Source organism: Rattus norvegicus, chromosome 1 (assembly GCF_036323735.1).
Source record: "Rattus norvegicus strain BN/NHsdMcwi chromosome 1, GRCr8, whole genome shotgun sequence".
Taxonomy (NCBI): domain Eukaryota; kingdom Metazoa; phylum Chordata; class Mammalia; order Rodentia; family Muridae; genus Rattus; species Rattus norvegicus.
The window spans coordinates 92,698,168-92,716,371 of NC_086019.1; the positions used below are offsets into that span (position 1 = coordinate 92,698,168).

General features: G+C 49.1%; 2 protein-coding genes across 10 annotated transcripts in view; both read right to left on the minus strand.

Moving 5' to 3' along the window:
* Positions 1-4,269: 4,269 nt before the first annotated feature.
* Timm50 (translocase of inner mitochondrial membrane 50) lies at positions 4,270-12,144 on the minus strand. The gene is made up of 11 exons (NM_001401677.1): positions 12,009-12,144; positions 10,843-10,993; positions 10,347-10,378; positions 10,140-10,161; positions 7,586-7,644; positions 7,379-7,498; positions 6,972-7,076; positions 6,784-6,882; positions 6,033-6,189; positions 5,633-5,739; positions 4,270-4,884 (listed from the first exon to the last, which is right to left on the minus strand). The coding sequence occupies exons 1-11, from the start codon at positions 12,114-12,116 to the stop codon at positions 4,783-4,785; spliced, it is 1,062 nt and encodes a 353-aa protein (NP_001388606.1). The 5' UTR covers positions 12,117-12,144; the 3' UTR covers positions 4,270-4,782.
* A 3,964-nt stretch (positions 12,145-16,108) lies between these two features.
* Positions 16,109-18,204, minus strand: part of Supt5h (SPT5 homolog, DSIF elongation factor subunit) — a 31,214-nt gene continuing 29,118 nt past the window's right edge. For all 9 annotated transcript variants that reach the window (XM_063261526.1, XM_039111569.2, XM_039111570.2 and 6 more), the window contains 2 exons: positions 16,553-16,648; positions 16,109-16,474 (listed from right to left, as the gene is read on the minus strand). In XM_063261526.1, coding sequence (XP_063117596.1) covers positions 16,328-16,474; positions 16,553-16,648 — 243 coding nt within the window. In that variant the 3' untranslated portion in view covers positions 16,109-16,327. The remainder of the gene's footprint in view (positions 16,475-16,552; positions 16,649-18,204) is intronic.

Consider the following 18,204-nt stretch of genomic DNA (forward strand, 5'->3'; position numbering starts at 1 on the left):
TTCAGACACCAGGGGCCCACTCTCCACCCCAGATGAATGTAGCCGCCCATCCCCAGGGGGGCGGGATGTCGCAGGATCCAAGCAAGTAAAACCACTTAGGTGCAGGTGCCCAGGCTCTGGTCACAGTGTGTTGGTGTCAGAGGCTGAGCAAGGCTACTTAAACAGAGGAAACCCACTCCCCACCCCCAGTAGATAATAAGTTAATACTCAGAGCTAATAATTTTAGGGAAAATACAAGTTGCCCTATATCCTAACATTTGTCTTGTAGAGGGGAGGCAGCTATAGTCAGTAAATGTTTAGTAGAAAAAGAACCATGGATGGATATGGCAGTTCTGTAATCCCAGCACTGCAGAAGCAGAACAAGCAAGAGAAAGAGGCCAGCCTGGACTACATAAACCCTTCCTCAAAAACAAAACACAAACATACCACAAAGCCCCCTACCACACCTGCTTTTGCTTCAACCACAAGGCAAGGTGGTATTTCTAGAAGTCTGAATCACAGAGAAAGGAGACTTTAAGGAATTTCTGAACGTTTCTTAGCTGTTTAGGACTTCTTGTTACACACAGGAACAGAGGCCATGCTAAGGTCTGGGCACGAGAAGGATCGTGGGGAAGAACACACTGTGAACAGCAAATGCAGAGGGGTGAGCATGCCTGCTCGACCATACGTCCCACCCCAGTAGCTTTTCCTCCCATTGCACTCTAGGCTCTGCTGCCACACGCCTTCTCAAGAGGCCCTCTAGATCATCCCATCTAGTCTGAAACAGCATCTTACAGTTGATGAGGTGGCTCAGTCAAGGCGCTCACTATCAAGCCTATGACCTGTTTTATCCCTTGAACCCACATGAGGAACTGCCCCCAAACGCTGTTCTCTGACTGCATGTTCATGCCCACCCTGCCCCCAGAAATATAAAAATGTAAAATAAATAAAACACCTTCAAGGATACAAACCACTGCTTCTCTCCTCTGTGCTAAAGACAGAACATTCCTCATGCCTATTAGGTTAGCACTCTATGGCTGAGCTACATTCCCAACCCTTTCCTATTTTGAGACAGTGTGGCCAGCCTGAAACTTTCCTTCCTCCTGCCTGTTTCCTGAATAGGTACAACTACAGGCTTGTGTGTCCCCCTCTTCTCTGCCCCCATTTTTGCCTTTATCCCCCTACAACTGCCTACCTTGCATCTCCCGTGCAGAACAGTGGGATACTGCTTCCTAGCAGCCTTGTTCACTACTGTCTTGGGGTTGAATCAGTCGGTGCCCGCAGGTACTTAAGCAACAAACTGTAATGAAACTAAAACTCACTCCCAGAGATAGACACTAAGACCTTGTCCTGAGAGCTTGAGTGGTAGGACCTGGGAATTCCGATCCCACAGCTGGGTGTGAGGAGGGGCCATGGTTATACACAATGAGTCCACAGAGAGCCCTGCAGCACAGTACATTTGGAATTAGATGCCCTAGGCCTCATCACATGAGTATTGTCTGAGGGCTTCTGCCTCTATGCTGAATTCCTCCAGTGTAACTGGACACAGGGCAGAGGGAACAGACTCAAGTCACATGTCAAGTCCATTCAAGAAGAGTGAGGGCACACGGCTGTAACCCCAGCACTCAAGAGACTGAGGCAAGAGGATCACTCAAGTTCAAAGCCAATTTGAGCTACGTGACAAGACTGCCTCAAAAAGATGCTCCCCATAGCTGGTCCTGAGGGACAAAGTATGTTTCCCCCACTCCAAAGATCAAGTCCCCTCCATTTACAACTCATTCCACCCAGGATCCTATTTCTTTCTTTTTTTTTTTAAGATTTATTTATTTTATGTATATGAGCACACTGTCACTGTCTTCAGAAACACCAAAAGAGGGCATCGGATCTCATTACAGATGGCTGTGAGCCACCATGTGGTTGCTGGGATTTGAACTCAGGACCTCTGGAAGAGCAGTCAGTGCTCTTAACCGCTGAGCCATCTCTCCAGCCCCAGGATCCTATTTCTTACACCAAGCTTTGGTCCACTGTTGCCTCCAATTCAGGGCCTCTGGATGCAAAACGCATACATTAACAGGAGACCTAAGCTGGTGGTGGCACACACCTTTAATCCCAGCACTGGAGAGAGAGGCAGGCAGTTCTCTGTAATTTGGAGTCCAACCTGGTCTACACAAAGAATTCCAGGCAGCAAGTTTTACAGTGAAACCCTGTCTTGGGGGGGGGGGGGGGTCCTCAGAACCTGTTGAGCGCAGGGGTCTGTACTGTCAGTACTCTAAGTTGGAAGTTTTGGTGTTACTTGTAATTCTTTGTATAGCGTCTTGCTACATAACCAGCTTTGCTTCAAACTTGTCAGGAGTGTGGGGTTTTTTGTTTTGTTTTGTAAGACTTATTTATTTTACTCTCTTGCTTCTTTCCCTCTTCCCCCTCTCCCCATGCTCATGGCTGGCTTCTACTTCTCTGTCTCTCTCTGCCTTTCTTTGTCTCGACTACCCCCTCAACTCCCCTCCCCATGCCTTAAATAAGCTCTATACTAATAAAAAAAAAAAAAAAATGAGTACACTGTAACTGTCCTAAGACACACCAGAAGAGGGCATCAGATCTCATTACAGATGGCTGTGAGCCACCATGTGGTTGCTGGGAATTGAACTCAGGACCTCTGGAAGAGCAGTCAGTGCTCTTAACCACTGAGCCATGTCTCCAGCCTGAGTGTCTTTTTTTTTTTTTTTTTTTCCTTTTTTTCTGGAGCTGGGGACCGAACCCAGGACCTTAGGCAAGCGCTCTACTGCTGAGCTAAATCCCCAACCCCGAGTGTCTTAAATGCTAAAATTACAGCCCTGTGGCACACCAATCCTTCCCTCTATGGTACCACTATAGGCATTTTGAACAGTCTAGAATGCAGATGCATCTGGCCCATGGCTTCAAACTGCATGAAAGCATTAATTTTGTTGTTGTTGTTTTATGCTGGGCTAATACTAGGTGCTGACTGGAGCAGAGAGGCTTGGAGAGATGGCTCAGCAGTTAAGAGCACTGGCTACATAGGTTCAATTCCTAGCACTCACAATTGCAGCTCCCTCACAACCTTGGGGGATTCAGTGGCTTCTTCTGGCCTCCATGAGTTCTGTAAGCACCCAGTGCACTGACAAAGCATATATATAGATATATACTTTAAAAAAGAATGGGGGTTGGGGATTTAGCTCAGTGGTAGAGCGCTTGCCTAGCAAGCACAAGGCCCTGGGTTCGGTCCCCAGCTCCGAAAAAAAGAAAAAGAAGAAGAAAAAAAAAAAAAAGAATGGACTATCATTGGGGCTGGAGAAATGGCTCAGTTTAAGAGCACTAACTGCTGTTCCAGAGGACCTGGGTTCAAGTCCCAGCACCCACATGGTGGCTCACAATTGTAACTCCAGGTCTAAAGGATCCCACACCGTCACAAAGTAATACAGGTAAAACACCAATAAATATAAATAAAATAAAAATAGATTAATATAAAAAACTATTAGTTTATAGAGGTAGAAAGTGACTTCCAGCAAGAAACGAGACCTTGAATTTGAACCCAGAATGCATATGCTTAAGTGCCAGAAAGCTATGCTGTTCAAAGCAGAAACTAGCAGGCGTGCATGACTGTTAAACTGAAGAGGATGGAAATATGGCTCCGTAGGTGGAGTAGAGGGTACTTCTTAGCATAAAGTTGACTGTCCCCAGTACTACACCAACCAGGTATGGTGATACATACCTGGCAATAGGTGGCTTAGATCAGGAGTTCAAGGTTATCCTTTGCTACACGGTTATTCCAAACCCAGCATGAGCTACATACCAACAAACCAATCCAAATACACACCCCTTACAGGGAGAGAAAGATCAGCTTAGGGCAGGGCTCATGTTCCAGGCTGTATGTTCCATCCCTAGCTCTACAAAGATAATAAAAAATAAAACTAGAGGAATCTGATGGTCTTTTTGTTTTTAAATCTTGATTTCTAGCAGAGAACAGTGGCACGATGTGCCTCAGGTCCCAGCTTCCTGGGATAACTTAAGTCGAGGAATTCCAGGCTAGGCCGAGCTATGCAAGAACAAGTCTCCAAAAGAAGAAAACAAATACTGGGCATGGTGGCACACGCCTTTAATCCCAGCACTTGGAAGGCAGAGGCAGGCGGCTCTCTTGATATCAAGGCCAGTCAGCTCTACCACAGTGAGACCATGTCTCCAGAAAAGAAAACACAATCCAGATTTCTGGCTTCTATGAGGTATGGATGACCAACAGCTCCAGAACCACATTCCCAAGGAGCCACACACACCAGCTAGGCTGACAGCCCTTGAGGCGGCTCCCCAGAGGCCATATTTCTCTTTATTTCCACAGCACACAAGGAGTCCAGAGCCAAGGCGGGAGGGAGGGTAGGAGGGAGGGAGAGAGGAGAGAAGAGAAAGGGAAAGAGGAGAGGGGAGAGGAGAGAAGGGAGAGGAGAGAGGGAGAGAGAGAGAGAAAGAGAGAGAGAGAGAGAGAGAGAGAGGCCTTTCTTTATAGCTCATGGAGTATACGGGAAGACGTGTGCAGCAGAAACCCGGGTTTTCAGTTGCAGGCTGGCAGGAGCCCCACTCCAACGAGGCACTCACGGTGCCCAGCCTAGTGGTGGTGCTCAGTCACTGTGAATGATGACCGAGTCCAAGACCTCACCCCAGCGCCCCATCTGGACTCTCTGGACACAGGCATTGTGGCATCTGGGACTCGCTTTATTGGACACATAGCTGTCCAAACCTTGCTCTGAGGGCTGGGGCCTGAGGCCCAGGCACCAAGTCTCTGAGGAAGCCTAGTAGTCAGGGCTGCTTGGATCGAGGCCACAGGCGGCTGGTGAGTGAGCCAAAGAAGAGGCCCTGCTTGTTGGACTTGGAGAGCTCCGCCAGGCGCTGCTGCTCCTCCTGGGGTCAAGGGACAGAAAAAGACAAGGGTCAACTCAGCAGCCTGCCTGCCATTGTACTCAGGCCCAGTACAGAACATTAGACATGAGTCCACACATTAGATCCAAACCCTGGAAAGAGCAACTCTGAGCCCCAGGGGTACAGGACTAACATGCATAGACACTCTTCTATCCCTAGCATACTCAAAAACAATTAAAAGTCAAATGCTGCTAACCAATACTGTCAGGTGAGTGAAGCAACACCTATAACCATAGCATTCAGAAGACTGAGGCTGGCAGCTTGAGAGTTTAAGGCCAGCCTGACCTATGTAAGATACTGTCTCAAAAAGAAAACTGGGGTTGGGGATTTAGCTCAGTGGTAGAGCACTTGCCTAGCAAGCGCAAGGCCCTGGGTTCGGTCCCCAGCTCCGAAAAAAAGAAGGGAAAAAAAAAAAAAAACCTAACAAAACATTCTTTCCCCAGTCCCTAAAGCCAAGCACCCACAGATCCCTGTACACAAGCTCTAACCACTTGGAGAGCTCTGCCATGTCTACTGTGAAAGGTCCCAGGACCACCCAAGGCCATGGAGGACTTAAATGCTGACTATCCTCTGCCTCTGCTCCTCGGCTGGGCCACCACACCATCAGAACAGCCCTCCAGGGAGGCTGGGAGGACCCTATGAGGTCAAGGTCAAAAAGACACTGCTCAAGTCCAGGGCATCCACCTCTATCAGGAGCTTCAAAGGGGCCCAGTCGGGACTAGAGCCTAACCTGTTCAAGCCGGCTCTGCCGCTGTTTGAATGCCTCCAATGGGTCATCCTCTAGAGCATAGTGCTCCAGCACAGTCCGGACGTCCTCTACTTGGTTCAGCGCGATGGCTGTAGGCACAACAGGAAAGGGGGCACTAGTTAGTCAGGCCTCAGCAGGACCCAGGCTGAGGGTTGGCATACCGTGGAATACTGTCAGTGCTGAGAGGGTTCCTCCAAACACGCCCAAATAGCCCTGAAGAAAAATGCCTGGATATGCCAGAAAGTTCCAGAAGGCTCCAGGATTCTCATAGATCTCTTCCACCCCGATTGCTCAGTTTTACACCAAGGACAAGCCAAAATCAAGTGTCTGCCACTGTCTTCAGGGTCAAGGGCTCTGGACCAGATAGTAGAGTAAGTCTCACTCTTGAGGAAGGCAGACAGGTCCAGCAAGACCCGGTCATCTGAGTTGCCATCCCAGGGCCGCAAGGCGACACCATTGAAGGGCTGTAGGCGGAAAGCTTCCTTCTTGCAGTCCACGACTACTACTCGGGCTGGGTCCCGATTCAGACACGAGATGTCCTGGAAGTGAGTATTACAGATCAGGGCATCAGTTCCCCACCCAGCTACCGCAGAAGGGACAGACAGACACAGCATCATACACTTGAGGATGTGACTTGCAAAGCCTCCCAAATACACAAGTACAGGTTATGGAGGGTAATCTCAGGCTTCTGGGAGCTGGGGAGCTGGTCACATGACACCTAAGCCGGGGGTCTCTGGAGAAAACATGGGCTCTGTCTGTTGGGTTCAATTCATGCCCCAAGTCTGCAACAGGCTTCAACTAGATGCGCTGCAAGCCAGGGATTACAGACAGGCCCTTGTCAAAGCCTGAGCTTACACCGCACAATGGTACAAACCTGAGTCATCAAGACGTAAGGGAGAACCTAACAAACACATGTCTGTTAGGGGCCTGGTCAACATATCTAGCTGCTTGGCTATGACAGTCCCAAGCACAGCCTCGTGGAAGCCATTTACAGCTCCAGAAGCAAAGCCTAGGTCCCCAACCCTCACACAACCTAGAGGCAAGCACTAACATCAGAGAGAAAGGCCCTTTCTCTTAGCAGTACAAGCACCCCAAATCTATCCCAGAGGCCCACCATGATCCCCCTATGGCACCTTCACATGGTGTCCCTCCATATATCTGGTGGCATCCCGGAACAGACGGTAAGAGATGAAGCCGTGGGGGTCCACACTATCAATGAGTGGAAATGCAGTCTACAAGGATGAAGAGAAGGTGAGGTGAGGTGAGGCTGGGTCCAGTCCCTGCATCTTCCGCCTGGGTCATTTTTGCCTCAGAGCCTTACCATGCCAGTCTCTGATGTGAAGATGACTATTTCATACAGAGGGGCAAGCTGCTGGAACAAGGTCTCGATGCCTGGGCGCTTCTTAAACCTCCAGCCGGTGGCCAGCTGCAGAGGCAGTAAGGACAGGGGAGCAAGTGTTTAGACCAGAAAGCCCAAAGGGTGAAGACCCTGCCTGAGGGTCACAGAGGTAGGCATCTGTCTACTCCTGGGGCCTGAGGAGCATATGGCTTGGCCTCGCTCATGTGGCACATCCACTCTGAGCCAAAGTGGACTCATGTTGTTGACCTAACGTGGGTACCAAAGGATGCAAGGCAGCAGGGAGTCACATGGCAGTGGGGCTGACCCCAGCACAGCTCCTGACCCAGCCCCCAGGAGGACCCCGACACACTGCCTTCTGCAGGACACACCGACCACTCTGGATGCAGAAGGACCCCGGTGAGCTCCAGGACCAGTGTATAAGGTGGCTGGTAGTAGGGCTCCCGCAGAGGGTCTGGGAGAAGGCAGGGACTGGTGGGCTCGATGATCATCTGCAGGAGAGAGGGGGCTTCTCATTCAGAAACAGGGCTGGGCGTGGGGGCTGAGCCCGGCCCCTCCCTCTACCCCCACCCACTCACCTGTCTGTAATCCTTGAAGTATTTGTATGTCCGGCGCAACTGCTGAACCAGAATTGGATCTACAACACCAGGTACAAAGGGATTCCAGAGTAAGCCACTGCTCCTCAGGCAGGTGGCTTATTTTATCATTTCTTTACTTGCAGAACAAACAGATGTCTTAAGGAAATGTGAGAAAACATTCCCAAGAGTGGAAAGGGTTTTAAGGGAAGAATACTTGTTTTATTGTTTTGGGCCTTTTTTTGGCTTGGTTTCTCAAAACAGAGTTTCTGTGTAAGCCTGGCTGTCATCGCTCTGTAGACCAGGCTGGCCTTGAACACATGGAGATCTGCCTGCCTCTGCCTCCCCAGTGCTGGGATTAAAGTCTGGTGCCACCACACCCAGCTGACATTTTTTAAAAGGACTTATTTATTATTTTATGTATAGGGTGCTCTATTTGCATGTACACCCGTGTGCCAGAAGAGGGCATTGGATCCCATTACAGATCGTTGTGAACCACAGTGCGTTGCTGGGAATTGAACTCGGAACCTCTGGAAGAGGAACCAGTGCTGTTAACTACTGAGCCATCTCTAACCACTACCTCACCACTACCACCCCTGCCAGACATTTTTGTTGCGGTTGTTTTTGGAGGATATCCAAAAGAACCCTTTTTTCTTTTCTTTTTTTTCGGAGCTGGGGACCGAACTCAGGGCCTTGCGCTTGCTAGGCAAGCGCTCTACCACTGAGCTAAATCCCCAACCCCTAAGAACCCTTTCTTAAAAACATTCATTAGTGTGAACACGTAGTCTCAATACGTAGCCCCGGCTGTCCTGGAACTCACCACGTAGACCAGGCTGGTCTTGAACTTACATAAAGATCCTCCTGCGGGGCTGGGGATTTAGCTCAGTGGTATAGCGCTTACCTAGGAAGCGCAAGGCCCTGGGTTCGGTCCCCAGCTCCGAAAAAAAGAACCAAAAAAAAAAAAAAAAAAAAAAAAAGATCCTCCTGCCTCTGTCTCCCAAGTGTTAGGATTAAATAAAAGCACGCCTACCTTCATGGAGGTATTGTTAATGGTTGTAATACTAGCATGTGATGAATAGCTACGGAGAACACGATTTAAAACATCCCACAACACACAGGACAGAGTCTGTGCAACACAGAACTACCTGGTTGGAAGTGGGAACGTAGCCAGGTTGCAGTGGCACAGGCTTGTCAACCCAGCTATTCAAGTTAAGGGAGGAGAATTACAAATCTGGGGGCAGCCAGGATTATATAGTGAGCTTGAAGTAAGATTGGCAATTTTGTAAGATCTTGTCTCAAAGGGTGGGGGTTGGGGTTGGGGTAGGGGATGGGAGTGGCTGCACCAGCAGGCAGGAGAGATGGCCCAGCAGTTGGGTCCCAGGCACTGGTGTCAAGAGGATGACAAACATCTGTTACTGTTGGCTCCAAGGAATCCAAAGCTCTCACCTAGCCTGTGAGGGCACCTGCGTTCATGTGTCTGCACACGCACACACAACTAATTTTAAAATGAAACAATGCTGGGGACACAGAGAGCCCTTGCCTAGCACCAATCCTCTGACCCCAGTAACCATTGTCTTAATAAAGCCCTCAGTGCTAGAGCCAAGGGTGCAAAATCTTGGCTAAATTCACATGTGAAATTCAACGGAAATATTATCAGTGAAATAATATCTAGCTCTATCCGTGAGCCTGCCTCTTATAGTCACACCATTGGAGCCAGTTTAAACCAGTTGACATGCTTTAACCTCCCATGTCTACCTGCCCAGTTTAGATCATTTGTTTAAACCAGTGGGGAGCCCGGCATGGTAGTTCAGGCCTTTAATCCCAACAACTGGGAGAAGAGACAAGTGGAGCTGTGTGGGCTTGGGATTAGCCTGGTCTACACAGTGAGCTCCAGGACAGCCAGGGCTACATAGAGATACCCTGTCTCAAAAACAAACAGGAAAAAAAATAAATAAAACAAGGGGGCTGACCCCTGTCCAGTTAAAAGGGCAGACTCACCCATCTGCCGTGTGTAAACAAAGCCATCAGTGCCTGTCCATGCTGTCTGCACACCTTCCACCCAAACACAGCCCTTTCTGACCCACCTAGGGAATGGTCAGGTAAAAACTACAACTACTCCCCATCTAACTTATCAGAAGTTCCTTGACAAACTCTGCTCAGTCTGGGTGGAAGGGTGGAGAAGCAGGGGCAGAGGCATAGACATAGACATTGTTTTGGAAAGGACGCATGTGTTGGAGTAGGGACTTAGGGATTAAAAAAAAAGAGGGTGTTATAAAAGAGTGGGGTCAGGGGCTGCAGATGTCTAGATCTAAGGCAAAGAAAGCCTGTGTCTGGGATGGACTGATGACGCTCCCTGCCCCCATCTGTTCCTGACCATCTGCTCCAGGGCGGAGGGGCCAGGAAAGGGAGCTGGGGCTTTTGTCATCCCTTCCCTGAGCCATCTAACTGTTGCACCTCCATAGGCGGAGGAGGGGTTGGTGTACAGGACAGGGCAATAGCACTCTAAACAAATAAAATAGCAGAGGTGTGAACCCCAGATCTTTGTTTAATCACTCACCGCTGTCGAATTCATCAGGAATCTGGGGGAGGAAAAAGGAAAGGTTTGAAATGGCAGAGGCAGGACACCAGCACATCCACTCTGGGAGCTCAAGGCTAAGTAGACAAAGGTCCCAGGAGAAGGGAGATGCTCCCTCCAGACTACAGAAGAGCTTGAACCAACGGAAAGGAACCTGTCCACACCCTTACAGAACACACTCCTCCTCACCTTGGTGCCATTTTCATCCACGGGGTTGTTTCCTGCAAGGGAGGGACAGAGACAAATAAAGAAACTGGAGCCTAGTCTGCTCGGTCTGGAGGGGGAGAATAGGGGGTCTGAACTCCCCACTCAAAGGGAATATTACTAGAGGCACAGCTCCTGGATTAAAGGAGGAAGAGGTGGAGGCAAGGATTCCAAGTGGGCTGAGGCTAAGAAGGATACACAAGGGTTAGTTTTTTCTGCTGAGATGAACACATAGCTTCAGGCACCATGATAGTTATTTCTCCCTTGTCCTATTCTTCCCGCCGTCCCCTTAGTTCCTGAATTCAGGTACAGGGAACGACTAGAGGATAGGGATAGAAGGGGACTTCTTGAATTTCAAGGTGAGTATCCTAGTTGATGGCCTTATTGAGGGAGGAGTCAGGGAATGAACTCAGCATGAAGAAAGAAAAGGGAGTTTCACAGTAGATATCTGGGGCCAACAATTGAGGGTTATGTCTCTTACCAAAAATGTAGACGATGCTGACAGTCCCACCAGCCCCAAGCAAACCAGCAATCCACAGTGCAACTTTTTTGGCATAGCTGGGACCCTCTGAGCCTGGCTGATGCTGTGGCCCTTGGGTCTTGGAGCCCCCACGGTTGGCGATCTCAGTAACCTGAGTGGAGGGGGAAGGAGGAGAAGTCATAGAAAGAAAAATAACAGAATACTCTGACACTAAATTTGGTCCAAGTAGACTCAAGATCAAGAGCCAGGAAGTGGACACCCAGAGCAGAAAACTGTAAGTTCAGAGGTTGATCCCCTCAGAGGGTTAAAACTAAACTGTCGGGTTGGGGATTTAGCTCAGCGGTAGAGCGCTTGCCTAGCATGCGAAAGGCCCTGGGTTCGTCCCCAGCTCCGAAAAAAAACAAAACAAAACAAAACAAAACAAAACAAAAAAAAAAAAAACTAAACTGTCTAGAGAATCACAGGGGTTCAAGAGCTGAAAGGTCAGATTGCCCAAGGTCTTGGAACCAATAGGGCTGCAAAGTCTGGAGCCAGGAAGAGTAGGGCAAGGAGAATAAGGGATGGGTGTGTGTGTGTGTATGTACGTGTTAGCTGGGGATGTCAAAACTAAGAGGACAGAGGACACCCATGGGACAGGACGAACAGCTGAGATATTCGGACACCCAGAGCCCAAGATGGAGGGTTTGAAAGGGAAGGAAGCAGGGGCGAGGAGAGGCTATCCCTTGTCTGGACTTAGGGAACGGAAAGTCATGAACTTGGAGGTCAGAATGGCTGGGTCGAAACGGACGGCAGACTGGATCCTTCCTGTTTCTCTCGCTCACTGTTGCGAATGAAATGTCACTGGGACAGAGCCCGGGTCTCTGGCGTCCTGGGCCCCTCCCCCGTCAAGTATCACCTGAATGGTCACTGATAACAGAACAGGTGACCTCTCCCGGCACCCACGTGGTTGAGACTTGGGCTCCACGGGATGCACTTGGGGGCTTCCATAATCCAGCCCTTGGGGAGCAACTACGGTCCACACAGGAAGCATGGAAACATCGAAAACACCGGCTCCGTCCCACTCAGCACCCTGAGGTGCGGTACTCCAGACTCGCCGGGTTGCGACCATACGCCCAAAACTTTAGAAAAGAGCCCCATAACGGGGCGCAGGTTCCGGCGCCACTTACCTGTTCTGGAGTGCGGGGAGGTGGCGGCGCCAGCCGCGTGCACAGTCCCCGCGCGCCTACCCGGAGCCCGCTCCGCAAGCGCGAGAAGAGAGCTGCCGAGGCCGCCATCTTGCGCTGACGCCACGCGGCCCCGCCCACTCGCTCCCTCTCTCCCGCCCAGGAGAGGACTACGACCAATGGGATCGCTGAGGTGGTGCGTGTGGACAGGAGCCCGACAGGGACAAAAAGGAGTGGGCGGAGTACCTTAGGTGCTCTCCTAGTCGGTTTTTTTCAGGCTATCCCCGAGCGCGAAATTGGAATACTGTCATCTGGTACCACGCCCCCTGGGACCCTAAGGACGGCCACCATCCAGTCGCTCGGACTTTGGCATTCACCTTCCATTGTCAGATATGGACAGAGGCCCAAAAAATGGGCTAACTGGCAGCCCTCAATTTTTCTCACGTGGACTAGGAGGTTGAGTCGGTCTCCTTTCGCGTCTCTTTTTACCCCTTCCGCCGTGAGTTTCTAGAAAGGACTGGAGATCTACCAATCATCTGGATTCAACCAAAGCAACTTTCCGTGCTGACTAGTTTGAGGTTTGAGAGTGATTAAGAAAGCAGTGAACTTGGGGTACGTTGTTTTCTATTGATTGATTCATTCATTCACTCACTCACTCATTTATTCACTCATCCATTCGTTCATTCATTCATTTTAAATGAGTGCACAGTCTGCGTGTACTCCTGCGTGCCAGAAGAGAGCATCATATCTCTTTAAAGATTGAAGTCAGGCCCTCTGGAAGAGCAGAGTACTCTTTTTTTTTTTTTAATTTTTAAAATTAGATACATTTCTTCATTTACATTTCAAATGTTATTCCCTTTCCCGGTTTCCTGTTCATAAGCCCCCATCCTCTTCCCCTCCCCTATATGGGTCCCCCCTCTGACATTCCCCTGCACTGGTGGTCCAACCTTGGCAGGACCAAGGGCTTCCTTTCCACTGGTGCCCCAACAAGACTATTCTCTGCTACATATGCAGTTGGAGCCCTGGGTCAGTCCATGTAGAGCCTTTGGGTAGTGGTTTAGTCCCTGGAAGCTCTGGTTGGTTGGCGTTGTTGTTTTTATGGGGTTGCAAACTCCTTCAGCTCTTTCAATCCTTCCTCTAATTCCCCCAAAGGGGGTCCTGTTCTTAGTTCAGTGGTTTGCTGCTAGCATTGACCTCTATATTGGACATGCTCTGGATGTGTCTCTCAGGAGAGATCTATATCTGGTCCCTGTCAGCATGCACTTTTTAGCTTCATCAATCTTACCTAGTTTTGGTGGCTGTATATATATATGGGCCACATGTGGGGCAGGCTCTGAATGGCCATTCCTTCAGTCTCTGCTCAAAACTTTACCTCCACATCCCCTCCTATGGATATTTTTCCCCCTTTTAAGAAGGAGTGGGAGCATCCTTTTTGAGCTTGGTCATCCTTCTTCTTGAGCTTCCTGTGGTCTGTGGATTGCATCTTAGGTAATTCAGGCTTTTGGGCTAATATCCACTTATCAATGAGTGCATACCAAGTGTGTTTTTGAGCAGAGTACTCTTAACCACTGAGCCATCGCAAGTTGTTTTCAATGGGAAAAAAGTCAAATTTTTACATTTAAACTTTAAAAATCCAAAGTACTAATAAAGTAAAAATACAAAGTTGGGCAAAGGAAAGACACACAGATCTCAGAGATGTCATTTCTGGACTGGAAGTAAATGGATTGGGGTGCTGCTTGAGTGTGTGCACTCTCATGCCTCAGGGTATGGTCAGAAGACAATTTTCAAGAGTCGGGTCTCTGCTTCCACCCTCCTGGTCCAGGGAATCAAAGTTGAGTCATTTGAACTAGGCTGTTTCCCTCACACTTCACTTGGGTGAAAATGTCCGAGAGTAGTGGTGAAAACACTGTCTTGACATAGTGAGTCTTGTTGGCTTTATATTACTGTAACTGAATGGAGGGGGACTTAGTTCTTCATGAAATATATCCTAATTTTTAAAAATTAGTTTTATTTTACATACAGGGTCTATGTAGCCTTGGCTGGCCTATAGACTATGTAGACCAGAACTCAGAGATCCACGTGCCTCTAAGTCCTCTAAGTGCTGGGATTAAAGTTATGCACCACCTGCCTGCTTGAGGTGGTCAGAGAAGTCAAATACATATCTCCGTCCATCATAGGAGTACAGGTGGAATTGAACTCAAGGTGTAAGGTTTGCCAGCAGTGCCTTTACCCCTAGGCCAATCTCACCAACTGTTCTTTTCGGAAACAGGCCGATCTATGCGACTGAAGACCTTGAAGTCCTGATCGTCCTGCTTCTATCCCCCAAGTGCTGGCATTAAAGGCATACACTACTTTACCCTGATCAATGGCAATGACAATCAAATGTCTTTAATACATGAAGTACTTTATAATACGTTTTCATTTGGACCTATCAGATATGGAAAGGAGCAAGGTACAAAGCCTGAAATTGTTAGGAGGCTCATTCCTGACCCAAAGTTATCAGGCTTGTGTGAGCAATCCTTCGGTTACTGCTCTCAGCACTCAAGACTGTAGGGCTGGAGACTGAGCTCAGTGGTAGAGTGATAACTTAGAACCCACTAAGGAGACTGGGAACGTGGCTGCAGCACAGGAGAAATTTAAGAGTCCCTGTGGACACTAACTTGATTTTTCACTTAGCCACAAGATGTAATTTTCAATGTAAATTGCTTTAAGGGAATCATCAGACAATAGAGAATTTAAATTTCATACTCAGTATAAGTTAGCATTGTTTCAGATCTTCCATAAAACCTCTGGTTCTTCTTCAGTTGCTTCTGGCACTTGAGGGCTCTATACCGGATACAAATCCCCTCAATGCACCTTCATCTTCGAGTCCACCCAGTTTGGCTGAGGTACTACTTCCTGGGGATTAGTCTCAGGTCTCATATTCTATCTCTAGACCGGGCACCATATCTCTTTATAAGTCTTCATTTATGAAGGAGAGTATAATGCATGTGGAGGTCAGAGGTCAACCCGCATGAGTCAGTTCTCTATCATGTTGGTTCTCAGGATTGGACTCAGGCCACCAGGCAGGTGGTGTTAGTAACTAAGCCATCTGGCTAGATCTGGGTATAGTCTTGACTCTGAGGCTGTTCTGGTTAAGGCAATGCTGGTGAACCACATACTCCAGCAGCCAGAGTCTTCTTTTTCTAGGTCTAGGCCTTGACTTACTTATTCCCTCGTATTTCACCACAGGCTGGGTAAGTTCTGAACAGTCCAAACCCCATTCTTACATTCCTTTTTACAAACTCGGAGGTTAGGGCCATGCGCCACACCTGCTTTGTAAAGCACTCATTAAGTTGTGTCCCAGATGAAGTGCTGAGTAGCCCCTGTCCACCTCCTAACCCCCCAGACAGGGTCTTACTATGTAGCTCTGGCTGTCCTTGAACTCACTCTGTATACCAGCACAGAGATCCACCAGCCTCTGCCTCCCAAATGCTAGGATCAAAGGGGTGTACCATTATGCCTTGCTCTTGGACTTTTTGAGACGTGGTCCTAAGGCAGCAGCTCTCAACCACACACTGCAACCCTTTAATAATTCCTTATGTTGTGATGATCCCCAACCATAAAAATATTTTTTGTTACTACTTCATAACTGTAATTTTGCTAGTTATAAAACATAATATAAATATCTGATATATGAACTCTGTGAAAGGATCATTTGGTGAGTCCCCCACCAAAAAGGTTTACTACCCTCAGGTTAAGAACCACCATAGTGTTGGGGATTTAGCTCAGCGGTAGAGTGCTTGCCTAGCAAGCGCAAGGGCCTGGGTTCGGTCCCCAGCTCCGAAAAAAAGAAAAAAAAAAAAAAAAAAAGAACCACCATAGTAAAGGGGCATGCTGTCCTTAATGGGACTGTTGCTCAGGTGACCTTCCTCCCCCAGTCTGCTAAGTAGCTTGGATGACAGGCCTGAAGCCCTGCCCTAATCATCTCTTTCAACATCCTCTGAAGAGCCCTTTGTAGTCTCAGAAGCATTATTTTTCCAGATGGGGAAACTTAGTTAAAATCTGGTTATTTGCCCCAACTTAATAACGATACTTCAGACTAGGAAAACTCTCCAAACACATTTTTCAAACAGTTTCTCTTTATTGAAAGGCCTGAACACAAAGGCAAGCTGGGACAGCAGAAAGAAGGCAGGACATTCCTCAGACTGCTCTGATTCCTAGAGTACCAGGGGAGGAGGAAAAGGAAATCCAGAGTGATTGCCCTGGCTTGCCCCAGACTCGGGGTTCCATCCTAGGCCAAGCAAGGCCAGAGCGGGCTGCTTGCTCCGCACGCTTGGGCCTCAGGCCTCCAGGAGCTTCCCTAGGAAGCGGAGGTTTAGAATCTTGATCTGCTGGTCTTCCAGGTCCATTCGGATGATGCCATCCTCACCATCAATACTCAGAAGGACCCCGGTAGCCTCTCGGTCCTCACCCAGAATCACTTTCACCTACAAGTGACAGCCAGTGTCAGGCCCAGCAGCAGCCTTCCATCCCCTCCTCTGTCCTCCCAAAGGCCCCATTTCTACCTTGTTGTTCTTGGTGGGGGTGATGGGCTCCAGATGCTCACTGGAGATACTGACCACCTTCTCACTATCTTTCAGGTACACGGAGCACATGCCTCCCTGCAGAAGGACAGAAAGCCTGCTCAGCCTGTCCTGCTCTCAGTGTAACTCAGAGCCCACTCTCCAGATGCACAGGCTGGGTGGGGGCCGTGGGGTGAGGGAGGAGGCATCAGGGTGAGCAGTTACTGCGACTAAGGAATCAGTAAACTGTAACTACATCAAGTCAAAGGAGAGCAAGGCACTGTGGCACACGCCTCGATCGCAGTGCTCAGAGAGCAGGCACAGGAAAGAGGATCTCTGCGGATTCCAGGCCAGATCTCAGTTTTGCTTGCTTGCTTTTTTGTTTTGTTTTGTTTTCTGGGTTTTTGTTTGGTTGGTTACTTTTTGTGTTTTTTTTTTTTTTTTAAAAGACAGGGTTTCTCTGTGCAGCCAGTCAGGCCCTGAACTCAGATTCTCCTCTGCCTCCGCCTCCCAAGTGCTGGGATTAAAGGCATGCACCGCCACACCTGGCAGGTCTATATATCCATTTCCAAGCTCACCAGGGCTACATGATTGGTGAGACTTTATCTCAAAAAAACAAAACAAAAACAACAAAGTTAAATCAAGAGATAATCCCAAACTAGCTTCATCTCTTTTATATGTTGACCCTCTGGAGCCCTTGTCTCCATCAGCCCTGACCCCAACCAAGCTCACCTGATCACAGTCACCACCCTCTTGCTGTGAACTCTGTCACAGTCACCTGCCCCTTTCCCCACTGCCCCGCTACAGAGCACTCTTGACTTCCAGAAGTAGGAGGGATGATGCTGGGCAGCTGCAAACAGCCTCGCCCTGTCGCTCTGTCGCTGTGGGGGTGGGCTGGAGGCCTTTATGACTACCCAATCTACCCGGGCAATATGGCAGAGCAGGTCCCCCACAGACCTGGTCACAGAGCTCCTCAGAGCCCCACAGTCATGTAGCCCAGTGCAGTCTGTGATCGAGCCTGGCCACTCTCTAGCCTCACTGCTCCTTTTTCCTCCCCCTGGGTATTTTCCCCAAGACAGGGTTTCTCTGTGTAGCCCTGGCTACCTTGGAACTCACTCTGTAGACCAGGCTGGCCTCAAACTCCGTCTGCCTGCTTCAGCTTCCCAAGTGCTGGGATTAAAGGTGTGCAGCATTATCCTCCAGGGCTGGGTTTACTCTATTTCTCCTTCAGGGCTCAGCCTCAATGTCTCCTCCAGGAATTCCTCCCTAACTCCCCAACGCTAGGTATAGTGCCAACTCAGTTCACCCCACTCCCCAAAGCTTCTGGGCTTCTCATTCCAATTCTGCCCGTCTGGGCACACATCTCTCCCATAATACCAGGTGAGGTCTGGAAGGGCAGGGCCTACTGCACTTGTCCCTGGATTTGATCAATCCAATCGGAACATCTACAGAGGCTTAGCAAGGTTCAAAGCTGTCATAGAGAGTTGGCTCCTAAGGAAAAAGTACAGGTGCTTCCCCCTCACAGTTAAACAAACACATGGAGACTTTGTTACCCAAGCCAGGATTGATGCTCAACTTTCAGGCAGCAGGCTGGAACAGCTCAGACCCCCTAAGACACAAGCTGAGAGACAAAGCTGCTTCCTGAAGGCTGAGAC